This window comes from Serinus canaria, chromosome 10 (assembly GCF_022539315.1).
Source record: "Serinus canaria isolate serCan28SL12 chromosome 10, serCan2020, whole genome shotgun sequence".
NCBI classification, from domain to species: domain Eukaryota; kingdom Metazoa; phylum Chordata; class Aves; order Passeriformes; family Fringillidae; genus Serinus; species Serinus canaria.
In genome coordinates, this window is record NC_066324.1 from 14,069,536 (window position 1) to 14,090,662 (window position 21,127).

Genomic DNA, 21,127 nt, shown 5'->3' on the forward strand with positions numbered 1-21,127 from the left:
AAATGTTGTCTAAATCCTTATTTCAGAGTTATTAACTAGTTATCATCTATTATTTGTTGTCATATTCTGTTGTATTCATTTTGATAAGCATTTAATTTAACATCAAGTAATTTTTTTCTTCTGAGTAATGGGATCATCTTCTGCCAAAAGCAATTCCTCTTTGCTTGCTTTGTTTTGTTTTATGAAATGAAATCATCACCATGTAATCCAGACTAATCACTTCCCTGACAATCTGTCAGCAAAATACAGGGATACACGGCTCAAAATATAATACAAGCAAAATATGGCATGTCAAAACCTGCCTTCCTTGGGCTGTCATAATTCCTGATGAAGACTGGCTATATGTGATATGCTCCATAGCAGTGCTAATGGCTCACTGAGGACTACAGCTGAAATGATTTGCCAGTGATACGGCCCAGATACCCTTGCTATGAAATCTGAAAAATTATACACTTTCCTTGTAATTCCAAGTAAGAACTTAATTTCATTATGTATTTTGTTCTTCTCAAAGGGAACATGTATTACAATGCATGAAACAAAGCCTTGAGAAAGGGAAAAAGAGTATCAAGAACTATAGCTAAAGCAAAGATAACCTGGAAAATACACCAGTTCTTTGACTTAGAGCAACCTGCCTGAGTCTAATAGAAACAGAATGGAGGGAAGGATTGGCCTCCAGAGGGGCCCTGGCAGACCTGAGAGGTTGGTCTGCATGAACCTAACAAAGTCCCACAAGGCTAAGTGCAAGTCCTGCACCCGGGCTGGGGAAACTGAAGCACAAATACAGGCTGGGCAGAGAGAGGAGTGAGGGCAGCTCTGGGGAGAAGGACCTGGGGGTGTTGCTGGATGAGGGGTGGACATGAGCTGGCAGTGTGTGTTTGCTGCTCAGAAAGACAATGATATCCAGGGCTGCACCAAAAGAAGTGGGAGCAGCAGGTCAAGGAAGGATTGTCCCTCTCTGCTCTGTTCTTGTTGAGAGACCTGGAGTGCTGCACCCAGCTCTGGGGCTCCCAGCATCACAAGGACATGGACCTGCTGCAGCAAGTCCATGGAATGGTCTCAAGTATGATCAGAGGGCTGGAGCACCTCTGCTGTGAGGACAGGCTGGAAGAGCTGGGCTGTTCAGCCTGGAGAAGAAAAGGCTTCAGGGGGACCTTACAGCACCTTCCAGTGCCTAAGGGTGCTCCTAAAGAGCTGGAGAGGGACTTTGCAGGCTCAAGAGCTTGGAGTGGTAGGACAAGGGGGAATGGCTTCAAACTGAAAGAGGCAGGATTTAAATTAGACATTAGGGAGAAATTCTTTGCCATGAGGGTGGCTGGGCACTGGCACAGGTTGCCCAGAGAAGCTGTGGCTGCCCCATCCCTGGAAGTGCTCAAGGCCAGCCTGGATGGGGCTCTGGTGGAACCCCCTGCACCCACCATGGCAGGGCTGTGATGAGATGGTCTTTAAGGGCCCTTCCAACCCAGACTGTATTATGATTCTATGAGCTATGCTAATGCTCCTCTTAATGAGTGATTCTTGTAAAAACTACCTGGGGAACCTCTCCTTCATTTGAAATTGATTCTTTTCAGAGGAGATGAATTAGAAGACAATTAAAATCAGGAATATACAGCTTCTTTGAAAGCCAGCCCTTAGGTTTTACTAGTTGAAATATTTCAGAACTGTTCTTAAAGTTTCATTATTTCGTTAAATGTTCTCAGTTTTTGCTACTGTGAAATTTTTTAAGATTAATTAATAACAAAAATCACCTTTACCTTGCTGGGATCCCTAGAGACAGTTGTAAAAGCTTTTAAGCAGACTTTTTTTTACTAAAAAGAATTATGGAAAAGTTCTGCACCCATTTCAGAATTTACATTATATATGACCTATAAAAATATAATCTCATCCTCATTTCTTGATTTCTTATTTCTGCATCAAAAAGGAATGGAAAATGTGATATTAAATGTACTACTTAGCCTTAAAGTTTGAGTAAATGCCATATATGAATTTTTGCATTATCTCTTGACAAATAGCATACAGAATGGACAGAACAAAACAGAGATAGCATTCTGCAAAATTTGTTTGCTGCCATTTTCAGACATTTCAGAACAAATGGAAAAATTAGTTTTATCTCTTTTGCATTAATAAAAACTGATGTATTTAAAGTGCAATAACTTTTGTAGAATCTCACATGGTAATTTCACTAATCTGGAACAAACAGACTGGAAGACACATTTTTTTCAATACAACAATATGATGGTCACCAGTAACACAATAACTTTATGTAAAAATATTAAGAGGATTAAAATGGTCCTGTAGTAAATAAAAGAAAAAATCCTAAATTTTTAGTCACAAATTACTCATGGGCCTGAACAAAGGTGCATATTTGTTGTCTTTTCTGTATCAAAGGGAAATTACTGTATTTCTAATAAATTGTGTATTCCTATAATGTGCCACTAAGACAAAACCCTCCACAATATATTCTGCTTTCTCATTCCATTTTTTATGAGACTTCTCAGGGTCCATGAGGAGAAACATATACATGCAATTCAGTAATATTTGATAAAGTTTGTACAAAGATGGTTTAACCAGACAGAGAGCAAAGTTTGACCTAACAAATACATCGGATAAAGCATTTATCCAATGCTTTGCCAAAGTTTCAAATACATTTTCAATCTCTTTACTTCCTTCTGTTGTTTTCTAGAGGAGATGAAAGTCCATGAGTAACAAATTCAGATCTAAATTAATGAGTTTGCTTTCTCAGTCACTTTTAGGGAACTGCCCTAAGCCAGTGGTGTAAGTATGAAAACATTGTTAATGTACTGCAACCGCACAAACATTTCTAGTTACATCTTGATTTCAGAGTTATTTTCTACCTTATACCTGGAAAACACACTCTTGACACCTTTAAAGAGAACAGAGACTGAATTTCTCAATTTCAGGGTACAGAGCATAGTTGAGGTGCTTGCCTGAGGCTGATGCCAGAACCTGCATTTTTAAATGTGTGTTCCTACTCTGCCAGATTAACTAGCTGTCAGGCATGAACTGCAGAGCAGATTGGACCATCTGTGGGGGAATTTGACAAGATTTCTATCCAATCGTTTGAATTCTTTCTCTGCAGAAAATTTCCATGTAAGATGCCAAATGGAATTTGGAAATTAAAAAGAAATTAGTAATCATTTTGAAGCTATAATTAGAACACAGAAAACCAAGAAATACAGAGTAGGATATGGAGCTATTAAATCTCCATGGAAAGGCCAGCTGCCTGCCTCTGTGCTCTTGCTAAGGGTGGTATGAGGGTAGTGCAGGCCAGTGGTGGCTGCCCTGGATCTCCTGCCACAGTGCAGAGTGAAGGAACACACACAGATAAGGAGGTACAGGTCCATGTGCCACAGGCAGTGTGGGCTTAGCAAGGTTTGCACCCCATGGAAGAGGCCCTTGCAATGGCACTGCTCTTCTCCATTGCAAATACATTTTAGTCTCCTTACCTATTCCCCAATCACCCCAAACCTAGGAGTTAACTTGAAAATTCACTAGACTGACACCTGTGCTCTGTTCCACAGGTTATTCAACAAATAACATGCCACATGTTAAGGTTTTGGAACATTCAACCTGGAATAAACATGCATGAAAGAAACTTGAGAAGTTGGTATACACTGTAAATTTTGAAGGTTTCTGCAATGCATGTTATGGTCAGAGTCATTTCAATGCTTGCTTCCTTCTCCTCTTTTGTCTCCCAAGCAAGTTACTCAAAGATGACCTTTGCCATCATTTAATTTGAGTGGATCTGTGACAGCTCTCTGGGTTACTGACCTTGCTATTCCCACAGTACTCATCCAGTCCCTCATCACTGCTTGCCTCCAGCCCTTCCCTCAACTTCCTCTTCAAAGTAAAGACACTTCTCAGGCACTTTGGTGAACCACAGCTGCTTAAAGCCACAAGCACAAACTGGTCCTTTGGCAAAGAATATTACTCTTACCCAGCTGACATAATCAGCCTTTCTCAATGAGCACTCCTGGATGGAGCATATGCTCCAGGGCTGGTTTGCAGTGCACTTGGCTGTACTGGATGTGACTCCCAGATGCAGAACTAGCTTGGTCTTATCCATCTTGCCACCCATGAAATGTTTCCACACACAAATGAAGAAACACAGCTAGGGAAAAGAAAAAAGTGGAGCTAGAGAAAACACCCTGATGGGGTTTCTTTTTAATTATATGCCTGGTTTTTTGGCCTATTCCACAATGCTAAAAATGAATACCACAGATGGAGGGTGGGTGTTAAAGGCTCACTGAACACTGAAATTTTACTGATCTGTTATAACAGGAAACATCTGTGCTAAATACAGTGTTTAGTAGTTCTTCCCATTTGAGTTGTGGAACATCAGTATTTACAGGACACTACCAAAAAATTGTTTGACCTCATGGTCACAGTCACTTCAAACCTAATACTGACTGATTTGTTGCTCTGAATCATTTCAGCAACTATGGATTTTGGAATACCAAGATATTTAATCAATTATCCTATGGTTTATCCAGACATCAAAGATTTGCAGTTCCAGAACTAACACAGAAACAACTATTTCAATTCTTTCTGGTAGGCTACATTCATTTCTATTTTTGTGAACTAAGTCCACAATTCTTTTACCAATCTGTAACATTTTCAGGCAGTTTTTCAGACCAGATTTTCAGAAAGTTTGGAGAAGATTTTAAATGCATGTTTATCCTAACTGATGCTTAAAGTATTTAAGGCTTCTTCATCCCTCAACTAAGCCAATTTTCTCTCTTTTAATCTCCTCTAATCTTTTAGTAATGTAGGAACTGCCACAATACATCAGATCCAAGGGTCTATCCACGCCAGTGTCTAAGTTCTGCTAGGCCTAGCAAGAGCTGTGTCAGGTCCTGGAATAAACAAAATATTTAGAGTTGATAATTAACCACCTCAAACAGTCTGCTGCCCCCTCATCTACTCTGTATATATGAATCCTATTATTCTCCTTTGTCTTTCTTGTCTGTTTGTTCTTCCCTTTTCATGAAAACTCAATTTTAATGACAGCAGCTTCACAGAGATCTGGGTTTTGCTCCTGTGAGCATGTTGAGTTCTAAGAGACATCATCAATCAGCCTTTGAATGTTTAGTGTCTTTCAAGTTTCTTTACTTTGGCATGGTTCTTTGCCTTTTGTATAAGTGCCTTCAGTGTATCCTCTTCAAATACATTACCTACAAGAAGCCCTGGTTCTCTTGTTCTTGCTTCCTCCTTTATCCATAAGAGCCATCAATCAGTATCTGAAACAAGTCTGCTTTCTATTTGTGGTTACAAATTCTCCCCCCTAAATACAGTAGCTCAAAAGCAAGGGAGAGAGCACTATTGGTTTTCCTCTGTGTTCATCTGTTTCAGACATGCATCTGTTTGATGTGGGGAGGTGAACAAACAAGGCAGCTTCAAAAGGCATTGCTCTAGTGTTGGTTTTGCTTAAAACCACAAAGCTCAGTCCTCGGGGGGGAAGGAGATGGGCTGGATCTCAGTCTTCCAAGGAGCTTTGTTGCATGTGTTTGGCTGTTTCTTACCCAGAGCAGTGAAGGGAAATGCCCTTGCAGGCACACTGAGGTTTCCAAAAGCACATCTGCTGTTCACAGTTACATCTATAGACATCCCAATGCTGATTTGGGGAAAGTTTCCTATGCATTACAGCTCTGTGTAAAAGCTGCTGTAACCACAAAAAATTCAATGCAAACATTTACAGGTCACCCCTGAAACAAGACACTGACAACTGGGAACATCCACAATAAGACAGAACCCAGGTGCATTAAAGGTCTGCAGCTGCACTGCCCCTTCCAGTAATGCAGAATCATGCAGAAATGGAGTCCTGTCTGCTGAAGAACAGAACTAATTGTAACGGGAAGCAGGGAATAGGCCAGCTCCTAACCTGTTTTAAGGGTAATATGCAAACTCCCAATATCCTACACATAATGGAAGAGTATGGGCAGTTCAGATGTATTGGGATTTGTTCTCCACTTTTATTTTGTTCAATTCTGTGCTTTTCAGATTTGCCAAGCTTTCAGAGACATGCCCCACATGAACACAGTGTACACATAAGACAGACAGACCCAGAAGAAACAGCATTCTTCTGAGGCAATCAAACAAGTAATGCTTTGCCATGAAAAGCACTCCACAAACATGGAAGTAAACAAAAAGTGCCTTTTTAAAGTTTGAAGTAGATGACCCTCTTATTATACAATTATGCTTGGCAATTGTATTTGGGTCCTCTTCTTTGTTTACAGCTGTTTATAATAAGAATTACTCAGTGCAGTACATTTCCAAAATTATTGAAAGGCACAAATATACAAAATCTGCTAAACTTGTGGAGAAACTTGAAACTGCAAGAATTCCATTCCTACTCCCAAATGTGCTTCCAAGGAAAGTCAGATAATATTCTGGGTGATGAGTCATGGAATAAAACTACCTTATCAGGGGATATAGAGTGCATCTTGTATGAGAAACTCATATTTTACAACACTATGCTCATGCAAATTAGTGGTTTTCTTTCATATCAGAAAACAAAGTTTGCTGATCAATTATTTAGTTTTGAATTTAATACTGAAAAGTCTGATGGCTCAAAAGCTACTGCTGTAAAGCAGGTTTCAGACTCATGTGCAGCTGCTGTATGTTTGACATAGACCATGAATCTACACACAAAAGTCCATGTAAAAATGTCTCTTCAGAGTTATTCGATATTAAAAAATCCTAGAAAAGATCAAACAGGCAGAATAAATTTTGGATTTTAAAAGTGCATTAAAAATTCAACCACATAAAAATTTTCTTCTCTATAACCTCAGATGTATTAGCATAACCATCACATGAATCTTTTTTCAGATGCTAGGGCTATTATAGGAACACAGGGCGGATCCTCAGCTGGTGAAAATCATTAGAGCTGCACAGAAGCCAATTTATGCTAGCTGAAGTTCTGGCCCATAAAATCTCTTCCAAACCTGAAAGAACATGTTGTACTACAATGTAACAGGTCTTCAGGTGATTGAAAAGCATCCTGATGAACAGTGTGGTTTCAGGAAAAAAAGCAGGACTGCATACCTGACAAATTTCTGCTCTGTGTTCTTTTCTTTAACTTGATTAGAAAGATATATTCAAACAAAAAGCTGCCTGGTACAATGCATCATTAGTCACACACTGCTTCCAATAGTGAACCATCAATTTTCTTTTAGATGTGAATATGTGCAAGAGGTCTAACTATAACTGGAACATTAGCCAGGAAGCAGATGGGGACTGTGATTGATAACCTACCTCCTGGGTATATGTTGTACAAGCAGCAGCTCAGCAGAAGAGAGAAGGTTCAGGCCCCCTTACAGTGCATGCAAACTACATAGAAACACATTGACATAAGCTACAAATTTGGGTTGACCACTGTGTGTGTTTAAGAAAAGATTCCATTTCATGTGAAGTTGGCAAAGCAGTAGCCTGCATGCGATATGAAACGTGTTCTGTTTCACAGAGAGCAGTTTGGAATATCTATTTCTAACTTTGGAATCCAGATCACTACAGTAGGTATGAGTGATTTCAATGCAGAAAATGAAGTCATTGCAAATGCTGGGTGTTATGGAAAAGAGGGATCATATATACAGATTTTTTTTAATGGATCCTTTAAATTTAAAGATTAACATATTTAACCATAACCATATTTAAACCTTAAATTTAAACAACATATTTTCAGGTATTTTTTAAGACTCAAGATTTTTGCAAATACCAAATTCTCCACTTTCCTTATCCAGAGCATGAGTAGCAAACATATCCAATCCTAAACTTTCCACTCACTCGTGAAAGTAACATCAGGACACAGTGCAGCTTGCGTGGTCCAGGTGTCATTTTCCTACATCAGCCTCCCAGCCTTTGTTACAGCCCCTGAGATGTCTGTTCCCTGATTTTCTAGTACCTGTGTTATACATTTATCCTTGCCAGTGGAGCAGGACTGCAGCAGAGCAGCCTTACAGCTCATAAGGCTCTGGCAGAATACTGGGAGTGTCTCAGGGCTATCCAGTTTCACCATTCTTATGATCAAACAGTGGAATAAAATGAACACCCAGAGCACCCTCATTTTCCCAGAGAATTCTCTTCTTCCTGCAGTGATTTTCACCCAGAATATTGCATCTCCCACTCACTGCACCTCATGCAGATTCAAATGTGGCTGAAAAAGCCATTTTAGTAAGTGATGCAACATGCTGCCAGTAACTCTGAGTAGCAATTACACAGTTGCTTCTGGTAAATACCTGACTCCACTTTTTTTATCCTCATAATGTGCCAAAGACTCTTTCTTGTTATGCTTTTTGCATTAGGGTAACTAATTCCCAAAATAATTTAGGTTATATATTCATAGAATATTCTATATGCAATAACAATACAAATGGCAATTAATCCATCTAAGAGCATATCAAGCAAAGTAATTATCAATTGATCAGATAAACATATTGAATAAATAGCAAAGATTATAATTTCAATATTTGGATTCACAGGAAAATGATTTACCAGGAGTTTCTAACCTCTAATGACAATTACATTTGCAGAAGACCCATTCTCTTTGAGCAGATAATAAAGGTAATTGGAATTACTCATGTAAATCAAATGGAGAAGAACAGCAAACACAAGGGCACACTCTGAAAACACATGGTGTGACAATGCTGTCAAGGCCATTGGGAGCAGCTCCTTCCTCTGGAGCACAATCACATCTGCTCTCTGCAGACTAATGTGCCATAGCAAGCAATTCATTGCTACATAAACTCATCCTCATCATGCACTGTGGAACCTCTCATTCAAACCTGTACAATTATTGCCACAACACTGCTTAGTGTTCTCATCGTTATTGCTGACATCCTGTGACTACTGGAAAGACAAATAAATATCAGCACTTCTGACACAAAATTGCCAAATGAAGTAAAACCTGCCAAAGGAAGGCAGGTTCCTCCATCTTTTTTCCCCAGTTTTCCTTTTACCACTTTAAGCAACCCTTCATAAAATGCTCATAACATCATCCTGGCTTCCTACATGGGTTCCATAGTGAGAAGTAAATCCAAACAGTGATCCCTATGGACTTTATTTTCAGGCAATCTCTTCATAAAGATCTAACAGCCAGTTCTGTCCCTGACAGATCTACCACCTTGTTCCAGAACAATTCCTGTCTGCAGAAAGTGAAACTTGCAATGTTTCTCCTCTAAATGCTCTCTACTTTCTTGATTACTGTGCTTAGTGTTACCATTCAACCTGTCAGTCAGACCTGTCATCTTCATGTAATCTCCAGCCAACATTATTCTAAGTTCACTGCAAGGCTGTGCTAAATCACACTAGTAATTTCCACCAGTCTTAACTTCACTAAAATACAGCATTTCCAGTCCAGCATCAAAGCCTAAATTCATGTCCAAATTCTATCTCCTGTCTCCTTTTCTTGCTCACTAAAATACTGTGGTGATCAGTATTTTTCATTTATCAAGATTAATTTTGATCCTATCACCCTCTTTTCTGTATGCCCTCTTTTTCAGTATACTTTCACAGACACACTAATCAATCAGTTTTGACAGTGCTTCAGATGTTACTGTGCCAAGACCACTGCCAGCTGCAGTGACTGGTCTGACCTTAGAGATTGCTTGGGGCTTTTCCAGCTGTCTGCTGTATCCTGGACTCACAGCTAATTGGAATGAGCAAGGAAGGAAAATGATCTACACTTTTCTCCTGCCTTCATGCTGCATCCAGCAGTACAGACCCCTCCTCACAAAGCCTGAACAATGCCTCAAGCAAGACAGAAGAATTTGCCTGCTGAGAATACTTTTTTTTTTTGTCTAACATGTCAGTTCAGCTACAGCATGTTGGTCATATGAGATTTAGTCTTTAAAAAAGAGAACTCTTATATTCTAGATTTAGTAATTAACATAAGAGGCTTCATAAAGAAGCTGGGATTCACTGAATGCTCAAAAGATACTTTTTCAACTTTTAAGCTCTGTTTCAGTCATTTAATCTGACACAGAACTAGAGTTCTTAAAAAACTGTCTCCATTTGCTATTACTAACAGCAAATCCATAATAAACTAAGTTTAGCAAATTTACACTATCAGCCATTCTTGTGTATGAGGGCTTCTTAATGATTCAGAACACGGGAGAAAGTTTCCCATGCCTATTTCTAAGGAAAACTCACAATGGTACAAAGCAGTAAGGTATGATACACTTACCTGGTTAATTATACCTTAGCACAGGTGGGCAGGTAGCCATGGAGGTTTGCAGCACTAACCCACATAAACAGGCAATCCAGTGACCCATAGAAATGCAGGTGGATTTGCAGCCCACGCTAAGGCCTGTGCTGCCATGGCTGTGTCCTAGCTGGCACTTTGATCCTTCAAAATGAGCCAGAGCATTCTCAACACCATTGACTGGTGTGGCAAATCTGTGACACTGCAGACTGATGCTACCATGGGAGAGGCCAGCATGGTGTCCTGCTCATGTGGGAGATCCAGCTGGGTGTGATCCCTGCCGCCTATCCAAGGGTAATTTTTATCCTCTCATGCTTTGCAGTATGTACCTACTCATTGCATACACACACACAGTGCTGTAATTAAAATTCTGATCTGATTTCCAGTATGAACTATTTCGGTATACTCCAGTATACTATTTCAGTAGAAACCTGTCCTCTGAAATGACTCCCACATTTAGTACCTACAGTTTCTTATGATTCTTTTATTGGAAGTGGAGAGAGATGTTGGTTAATTGTGCTGAATTAGTAAATGTCTTATGTGTTAAAAATCGTTCACTTGATTTGAAAGGAAAGACTTTGTGATTATCCAAAATCTGACTGAATCACGGAAATAAGAGAAGTGTTTAATATATATAAAATTTTGATGATTGCCTTGCTGGGATTTGTCTATGTTAATGAAATATTTAGATGAACCTTCAGCTCTTACCCTTATTTTGCAATGTGTTCAGACCGAGCTGTCCACGATCTGAATGCAAGCTTGTTACCCTGGCCTTTAGCAGTATTTCAGAGAACAAATGCCCTCAGGTCTCTGTTCAGAGCTGAGCACTGTTGAGCAAGGTAAGAGGATCCAGCTCCAAATGATTTCTGCCGCATGTGGCATAAAATAAAAATAAAGAGGCTGTAAATAGGCAAATTCCAATTTCCCTTCCATAAAAGGAAAAACCAGGGCAGGGGACAGATGAAATCAAGGTTAATGATTAATGGGCAAAGAATTTCTTGCAAAACATTGCTAATTCTTTCCTTTTCACATCTCTTGGCAGAAATTCACAGAGCTCTCATTCAAAGAAAGAAAAAATGAGAAGTTTGCAACTTTTATTTTTATTGCTTTCTTGTATCATCATCTCAGCAAATACATATGAAGGAAAGAAAAAAGGTAATATACTATTAAATATAAATACTGATCATTAACTTTTAAAAAATGTTTATGCTATAAAAACTTAGCAATGTTGACTGTCTGGTCATTAGGATGTTGGGTTTCGGTGCTATGTTCCCTAAAATATGGCATTTATACCTGTCTGTATTTAATGGAAAATGTAGCTGCTCATAATTACGACAAATGTTTCCCAGGGGGAACCCATACATGTTGAGGCTACAGAATTAAGGTAATCTGACCTTTAACAAAGCTTCTGATTAAGCTAATTTTAAAATGTATTAATTTGAAAATATTCACTGAACTGATAATGCTATCATCTTCTTGGGGTGGAATTATTTTGTGTGACAGATTTAGTCTCCTACTATGAATCAAAATTTGAAGCTTCCTAACAGTGTTTTAAGCTTTTATCTGCTGAGTTGCCTAATGCAGACTGCCTTTCATCTCAAGTGGATGAATATCCTTGAGTGAAAGAGATCCACCTGCAGTAGGTTTTGTTGCAGGGTCTTTATCACTGACATGGCTGTACAACCATTTCCTACACATTTGTGACGCTGCACCTTCTGTCAGTATCTGTGTGACTGAGCAAGACAGGACATCAAACAACTGCATTTCTTAAAACCTCTCTGATGTGATTGACAAAGACAATGCCATGTTTGACCTCATTATTGATGTATACAAAGTAAGCATTAGTTTTCCTTCTTATCTAACTACACTTCTAATACTCTGAGTGTGGAGAGGATAAATGAAGTTTTCTCCTTGGCTGGAAATACAGCAAGATAAGCAAATTCACAGAAGTATGGCCCTTTACAGCAGCTGTGTTTTGTATTTTTGTTAATTCATATTAATAGTTTTTGAAACCATTTGCTACACAAATGCTTTATATGAAATAATCATAGTGATTTCAATCTACAGGAGGCAGGACCACCTTTCTTTGATCCTGTACATTAAATTTCCTCTTGGGTTTAACTTTCAACAATATAAAATCCCTGAATTAAAACACTGTGAGAAACCTCAATTAATGCCATAACTTGGCCTGGTTTACCAGACAAGGCATGCACATCCTTCACAGTCACTGAACCTTAGAAAGCTATTTAGATAAGTTGACCAATTCTATATTTTTGAGAGAACCTAAAATAAGAGCTCTAACTTTAGTTTGAGGCTTCTCCCATCATCTTTGCTCAGGTCTATTCAGATTCCACTGTGTGGTCAAAGTTTAGTTCCCCAGAAATACACAAGGCAGAGAGAGGAAGTCACTGTCCCCCTGTTCTTTCAGTCACAGGTCCTGCCTCATGCAGCTCACATTCCCCCACCCCCATGACCTGTGGCACCATTTACAGCAAGGTCAGTCCCTTCACTCTCTCCATCCCCTTTCCCCTCATGACCTGGGACTCCTGTATCATGGACTTCACCTGTTTGCTCATTGCTTCTGCAGTTTAAAACCTTACTTGTGGGCCACAAACAACAGGTCACATGTCATATTGGCACTAGCAGATATGCCCAATACATAGTATGGTGAGACAAGAGACTGATTTCAGAAGTAGAAAAGGATTATTTCTAAAAATGCAGAAAAACCCTACTGTATTTTCTTCCAGAGGCTCCCCACAGCCTAACTAGATCTGCTACAGGGTGTAGATACAAGGCTAAAGATCCTGGTATTTCATTATGTTGAACTAAGACCCTCATCACTTGCCACTTCTACATCAGTCTAGTTCCAATTCCAGCTGCCTATTTGCATTGATGAGTATTTCTGCATCTTTCACTCCCTTGATATCCTGCTCCAATCCAACCTCAGCCACACCAGCCTTGGCCAAAACATAATGTAATCCCCAGTTCTCCAAACCTTGCCTTGTTTCTTTACCATTTGACTTGTCAGCCAAGCTCTGCTTGTTCTGTGTGTGCTGGCTGTACCTGGGAACCTCGGGGACTCATTCCACTTCTTTTCCTTATTCCACTTCTCAGTGAGGCAGATTCATTTGCCACAATGGCAGATGCAAGTGACAGTAAGGCATCACCTCACACTAAAGAAGGGAGCAAAGCTTTTAGCACTGCATAAGAGGCCTTTTAATGCTGTCAGGTGGAGACAGCTTTCCATGAGCACTGAATCTATTTTACCTGGATATCCTTCCACCTTGGAGCTCACTTGTTCTTGTTTTAGCAGGAACTGCAGCATAGAACAGCACAACTATCAGGAGTGCAAAGCCTCCTCAGGGATAAGTGTCTGGTACATAATTCTAGCACAGGCAATTACCTATGCAAAAGCCATTCTCTAAATTAACAATCACCGTGTAAAAGTCCTACTCATTCATTTGTAACCAGAAAATAAACAACTGCTTCAATTTCTTTTTTTTCTGTACCATTGTATCCACCTACACAGTAAAAGAAATCACATCACAAAATCAGAACTTATAGGAATTAGACTGCAGCAGGTAAATCAATTTAGATGAGTGTTTGTAAATATTTTTGATCAAGTTATGTACAAAAATATATATTGTAGGTTCGTTTTTTATACTTAATTATAGTAGAATAAGATGGAGTGCATTACCAAGCAAAAACAACAAATTTAAAACACACACAGGGTTATTCTTAAGAAAACCACACAGGGTTTCTGAAATGCCGTGGTTTTCTTGTGCATTTATATAGCAGGAAAGAAGTTTGGCATTTTTGCCAAAGGTTCATTATCTAAAAGCAGAAACCCAGAATGAGAAAAATAACATCCCTGAAACTGAGCCAAGATGATTCTTGCTACAAGCATGTGAAAAATATATACGCTCTTATTTATTTTGATTCTTCTCCTGTAAACATAAAAGTAGGTGGGAATATTTTCCATTATTCCATTTCCTTGTGCAGAGCAGAATTATACAGTAGCTGACATGAAAATGCATGCTGTTGAGCTAGCACTTCTTACTAGACAGTCTCACAGCTGGCAGTTGAGCTGCACTTTTTTTGCCCAAAAGAGAAGATAACATCTTAGCTGTCATCCAATTCTGCTGTTTTAAGTGCTATCATCACCTTAGTATTACACACTGGCCATAGGAATGGACTGTACAAAAATCTGAATAGCTGGTATGTTTTCTTCATTCCCCAAATGGATTACAGATGCAAGAGATGTTTGGTATAGCAAATATATATTGGTCTATATAAAATTCCTAAACAAAATGTAGTGTGTGGGTTATACCCTATCAGATCCAAAAAACTAACAAAATAACTTCTACCTCTTTACAGCAGGAAAACTATTAGAAACAAAAAAAGCACAGAAAATTCAAAAGCCATTTAAACTGTAGAGATAGAGAACTAAAGTGAGCCCATAGAAACAAGTCTAAAAACCATCAATATTTCTTATTTACTTCAATGGACTTACTGATCACCTCTGAAGTATACATTCACATCACTTCTAGTTAGATCACTTAAAGAGGAATTCAGAAGCTAAATTTTGTGACATACAAAAATAATGGTCCAAGAAGTTCTGGAATTTGGAAGATCGGACACCAGTTACACTAATGACCTATGTTATGATATTCTCATGAGAAGCAGTGCAAAACTATTTGCTGCCATTTTCTAACTGGCTGTGCTTAAGATTTGCACTGCTCCCAAGAGTCTTAGAATTCTACCAAAATTTCTATGATCTAAACCTGTTGTCCTAGATAGCACAAGTTCTAACATCACTACAGTGCAAGGATTTCATATCCCCAGAGCTCCATACCTCCTCGATGTTCCTCACAGGAACATCGAGGAGGTATGAGCACTGACTCTGAGCACTGACTGCTCCTGGTCCTTGCAGCAGCCATCTGACTCCTGATCCCACCAATCCACTCTTTTATACCACTTGTTCTATTTGGCTACAGGTGTGGCCTGTTAAGATCAGGCCTGCTTCTAATCTTTAGTCATTGGTCCAGCTGCAACTCACTGGGGGATAAGATTACCTTCTATACCACCTTCATTTACCCACACTGTATCCCCTATATAAACCAGTTATTTTTCCTTTTGTCACCTGGACAGATCTATGAATATAATTTCAGACATAAATTATCACCAGAGGATGTAAAATATAACTATAGTTTAACTAACAGAAGGCCCTTTACTTTTCCATGAAAAGAGACAATAACAGGAACCCAAGTGACAAAGGAACTATCCACGCATGAAACAACTTTCAATATTTCTACTAAAGCAAGTGACTGCAGATCTTAATGAGGAGCTTAAATTCACCAGTGGATTGCAATTTGTATGACTTGAGCATTACATTTTTCTGACTATCGCTGCCTGAACAGTGCTTGCATATGACACTAGAAAAACCTGAACATACAGAACAGCTCTTGGTAATGTGGCACTGCAATCAAACCGCTTAACTGATTGTCTTCCTTTTTCTCAAACTAGACAAGGCTAGGATTAGTTCTAAACACAAATTTAAAGTTTCAATGGAAAATAAGAATCAATAAAAACATACTGCATCAAGCTCTGGGATCCTCAGCACAGGGAAGATGTGGACCTGTTAGAATGGGTCCAGAACCACTGAGATGATCACAGGGCTGGAGCACCTCTCCTGTGAAGACAGGCTGAGACAGTTTGGGTTGTTTAGCCTGGAGAGAGCTCCAGGAAGACTTCATTGCAGCCTTTCAGTACCTTAAGAGGGCTTATAAAATGGAGGAGGGGAACTTTGCATATGGGCAGATAGTGACAGGACAAGGGGCAGTGGTTTTAAACTGAAAGAGGGTCCTTTTACATTAGATAGTAGGAATAAGTTCTTTACTCAGAGTGTGGTGAGGCTCTGGAAGAGGTTGTTGATCCTTGGAAGAATTCAAGACCAGGCTGGATGGGGACCTGAGCAGTCTGACCTATGAGGGCCATCCCTGACCATGGCAGGAGGGCTGGAACTAGACCATCTTTAAGCTCCCTTCCAGCTCCAACCATTCCATGACTCATTATTAAAGAGAGCATTTCTCTTTTCTTATTTTGTTGTTCACTCTAGGTTTATATTACACATTTCCTTTTAGAAAACCTAGTTATGCCAAGTCTGTGTGAACTTCAGGGTTATTAATAGGGTTGCATCAACAGCAGTGCAATAGTGATGATGTAAGTCCTACCACCATATGGTCCCCTTGAGTGGCCTTAGCACAGTGACCTTTTTTCCTATGTTAGAGGGAGCTAAGAGTCTGTTTGCTGAAGCTGAGTTGGACTCCTTACACAGTGGAATAGCTTGGCAGCAGGGGGATGGGCCAGCAGCCACTTCCAAGCAGCATGATTAAGATTTCCTGGCAACATGAGCAATAACTGGCAAAAGAGACAGAAGGGACCATCTATCTGCACATGCCAAGACTGGGTGATAAAGTTCACTGCTTTGGCCATAGGCCAAATGTGAATTATGACTCTTGCAAAAAATTGTTTAATGTCTATGCTCCAAGTTAAAATGACCTCTTTTACACTTTGTAGCCTTTCTTCTAGAAAAATGTACTGCTTTTAAAGTCATATTTCTATGATACCTTTCTTATTTGTTCCTTTCAATATTTAAAAAATTGCTACAGTTGCTAATATCCTCAGAAAGCATTAACAGCATAGGATTGCACACCCTTCCACATACCCATTATAATCAGCCAACAAAAGCTTTTGATGGTGCTGAAATGCTTCTAAAACAAGATGGTTGCACAAACAAGAGTTGCTGGCTAAAATTACAGAAATTCTCTGGTTGGCTTGCCCAGTCTAGTAAAATCTTTTGAATCTTTTATCAATAATACTGTTTATATTTGGGTTCCTATTTGGCCTCCAGAATTCCTGGTGTGGTTCCAAGTGCAACAAACAACAAAAAGAGATGTAGAAATTTTGAATATGAGGAAACAAGGTGTTTATACACATAATGCTGTTTGGAATTTAACCAGCATGTCCAATCTGAAAACTCAAATTTTATGAGACAAATTTTTGAACTTGTGCTGTTTTGAAATATTTGATCCAAAAAGCATTTTCTAAATTTTTATATTGCTTACAGAGGGAGACACTGAACCACGGAGGAGATGATGACTGAGCAGGTCTAAGGACAAAAATAAAAACATACACATATGTTTGATTTGGCTTTGTGTCTGGAATTGACAAAGTGCCCTAAAATACTGTTACACGGGCATGTTCTCTCTTATCTTAACCTAACATTGTAAACCATTAGATAGAAACACCGCAGACAGGAAATTTTTCATTTTCAAATCTTGTCTATATTAGATCACTTGTGCTCTACTTTATGCATCGCAGGCACAAAGTAATCTATAGTGTCAGAGTGAAGAATTTACTTACTCTTTCAAGCACCACTCTTCTCCCTTTCAGCAGCAATGGGTCATAAGGGATGTTGGAGGACATCAATTAAGGTTTAACTCCATGTTTGCCAACCTGCGTTTCCAAAAGTCACTCAGATTAGAGATTCTGTCAGATTGGGGTGGTAGTGCTGAGAATGTGTATTCCTTAGCTGTACTAATATATATATGTGTATATATATTAGTACACTAGTGTATATATATGTACAGATATATACACACTATCAAAATACATTCTCATTTATTTACCAGGCAAATCATTGTATAATTAATATACTGGCCAGGTGATTATCATGTCTTGAGACTAAAACTTGTCCAGAACCTACCTTTGACTGGAATTCTGAGTTGTTATAAAATACCAATAATTAAATTATGTGGACTTTCTGACAAAAAAAAAAGTGTTAGAAAATTATATACATACTGAAGAGGCAAGTATTCTGGTTTGTTATATTTATTTGATTTTTTGGTGTGTGGTCTTGTGAAATAGTACTGCTGGTTTTTCATATTTACGTCACTTTTGACACTTTATGAGTACTTTTGACTCAGGATGACAGTACAAATGCCTTCAAGGTTTGCTTTTTAGGGTTTGACACTAGGAAGGGAAGGGATATGGAAGAAGCTCTGATTTTCTTTTTGAGGAGGAAATGTTTGGGCAATTTATATTCACTACAAAAATTATTTTGAATGGTATTATCCAGGTACTGCCTTCACTAGAGAGCTTACAATCTTCAAACAATTGTTTTAAAGGTTTAATTATTTGTAAGAATCTTGGATAATATTTAAAACCCTTATTTTCAGAAAGACATGAAAGCTACTGCATTTCTGAAACTGATTACTATTTACTGAAGCAGAGTATTACTTTCAGCGCCTGAAATGTGAGAAAGAAATAATACAAATTAGCAGTGCTCTTAGGACATGACTTAGCCTTCAGTTTATTGTGCCAAATACATCTCTGTAAACTATTCATCTTTCTTACTGAACGATATTAGTAAAAATGCCCCAAAACCTTCTAGAGGTATTGAATCAAGTCCTTAGTATCCACCTGAACTCCTTTTTGATGTCTCATCCTGGACTCCAGTCCTTATTAATGCTTCAATATCACTCTTCTGGGAGTCACTAGAGGTGGCACCTTAATGACCTTTCAAGTATCTGAACAATTTCTTAACTGATCCTGACTTAAATAGCTTGTCTATGACAAGATATAAATTGCCACCTACACCACAGTGCTTAGCTAAACTACAAGGAAACCTGACAGCCCTAATTGCATTTAATGTGTTTATGCAAATGAGAGTAAGCAGGATGAAGCATGACCCAGAGCAGAGGTTCACCCTCAAGAACAGGACCTTCACAGACTACATCTGCTTTTCAAGTTAAGGACCAACTGCACCCAGGAGACAATTAGAGTCTTCTCTGAACACTTGAAAGTAACTCCAAAGAAGTTGCTGCATATTTTCAAGAAACAGAGCAAATGGAGGCAACTGTGACTGGATTAAAGTTAATTCTCTGCCCTGCTCTATTGTCAGTACAGAAATGAGCAGCGTGGACTGCAGAATTAGAGGAATAAAAGGAAGAAAGAAGGGACTGGAGAATACTCAAATATAAAAAACACAGCTACCAGAATAAGGCATTAGTGAGTGGATCTCTGCAGCACTAGAAACTACACAGAAAGCCAGCTGGCACATCATCTGAAAATCTACTGTGGTCTCTATCCATCATGCTTACCTTCTGCTTGCCCAGGAATAGAAAGTAGAGCTTGTTCTTTTAATTGGGAACAGGTTTTTTGTAAGGAACATCATAAATCATTGTTTTCTTAGTAGATGACATCAAATGGTCATGAAAGCTGAGGTACTAATGAGGTGTTTTGACCAGAAATCCCAATAAAGCTCTGAAAAGGTTCCCACACAAAATATTTCAGTGAGCAGTACTGAAGCTACTCCTCTGGTTTTCACTGACCACTGCAATGCAATTCAGTCACCTCTCCTCCAGCTGGGCAGTGACAGCCTCCTTATCCCCAGGCTCCAAGGCTGCCTGCAGTGCTCTGCCATGGGACAGTGACAGCAGCTGGGCCTTCACCACAAAGACAATTCCCCTGTTCCAGCTGACCTGTACTTACTGCTCTCCGGGGCACACCAAGGTAGGCAGAGAAAAAGAAACCCTGAAAGCATCCTCTAGGCAACAGCATTTCAAACACAGGGAAATGCACAGAGAATGTGTGCTAAGCAGGAGATTTTGCTTACTATCCTGTCTCCATTCTACAGCAGGACAGCAGTGTGTCCCACAGAGCACTTTGAGGTTTCCACACATTTCTTAGGGCACAGATGCCTTCAGGATTCACCCTTTCCACAAACTTAATGTGCTTTCCCTCTCTATCAGAACTCTACCTCCATCCCAAGAGCAATCTCCACACTCTTTCCTGGAGAGGGAGTTCAGCCTCATCCTGATGTATGCCATTAATTAGTCTCAGTCTATTCTCACATGCTCTGGGACCAAAATGAGATCTTTTACTTTAATATGATAATTTAAAGGAACTGCAACTTCTCAAAGAAACTTCAGCCAAGAAATGTGTCCCTTAGAACCTTCTGGCTTGGTAGCGTCAGTGTCATCCTAAAGAATGCAATGGAGATTTGGACCTGGAGCAAACTCACAGTCTTTGATCCAGCTTCCAGAAGAGACACTTGTGCTGCTCACTATTTTAATTTCCCTAAATCAGCTCAAAGGAAGTGGCAATGGGAAGGGCTACTGAATACATTGTGTTCTATCTGAAATTTCAGGTAGCAGAAATTAGCACAACTACCACTGAGATTCTTAGAGAATAAAAATAAAACCAGGAGTATGACGTACTATTCCATCCGAGAGGAGTTTTTGAACATTCCTTCTCTCAAGACCATCTCTGGAATTTCAGTAAATTCATAGGATTTAGACCTCGGATTAGAATTTCTCTTATGAATCCATGCCCCTTTCTATCTTTCCATTCTAGGTTATGAAGATTGTGTATATTCATTAAAAATGTTCTACTTTACAGAACATTAAGTTCTAGTCAATTAATTCCACTGATGATAACTGCTTGGCCTTTAGATGCCTCTTGCCATTCATTTCAATAAAATGTTACTCCCCTGAATACCATCAAAGAGCTGATATTTATGGGCCTACAAAAAATATTTAAATTACTAGTTATTTTCCATCTTTGAAGTATCAGTGCTAGTTCCTAGATTGGCTTTAAGAAAAAAATCACTTTGGATACTTTGAATATGATAATCCTGATGTGCAGGAGGAAACCAAATTCTCAGACATCTGCACAGGGCCTGGGTGCTCTGAGCTGAGCAGCATTTCTCACAGTACAGGCATCAGAGCAGCACTTAGTGTTGCCTTAGATAGCACAAGTTCTAACATCATTATAGTGCAAGGATTTCATAGCCCCAGAGCTTCATACCTCCTCCATGTTCCTCACAGGCAGCTCCCCCAAGCACTG

General features: G+C 39.2%; 2 protein-coding genes across 3 annotated transcripts in view; one reads left to right on the forward strand and one right to left on the reverse strand.

Moving 5' to 3' along the window:
• The window catches only part of ALDH1A2 (aldehyde dehydrogenase 1 family member A2), a 140,245-nt gene extending 122,534 nt beyond the window's left edge, over positions 1–17,711 (reverse strand). Inside the window, exon 1 of one of the 2 annotated variants that reach the window (XM_050978533.1) lies at positions 17,642–17,711. The gene's annotated coding sequence lies outside the window, so the exon portion shown is untranslated. The remainder of the gene's footprint in view (positions 1–17,641) is intronic. The other variant, XM_050978534.1, reaches the window with a different exon arrangement.
• Positions 11,227–21,127, forward strand: part of LIPC (lipase C, hepatic type) — a 48,210-nt gene continuing 38,309 nt past the window's right edge. The window contains exon 1 of the mRNA XM_018913803.3: positions 11,227–11,371. Within this exon, the coding sequence (XP_018769348.1) occupies positions 11,293–11,371 (79 nt within the window). The 5' untranslated portion in view covers positions 11,227–11,292. The remainder of the gene's footprint in view (positions 11,372–21,127) is intronic.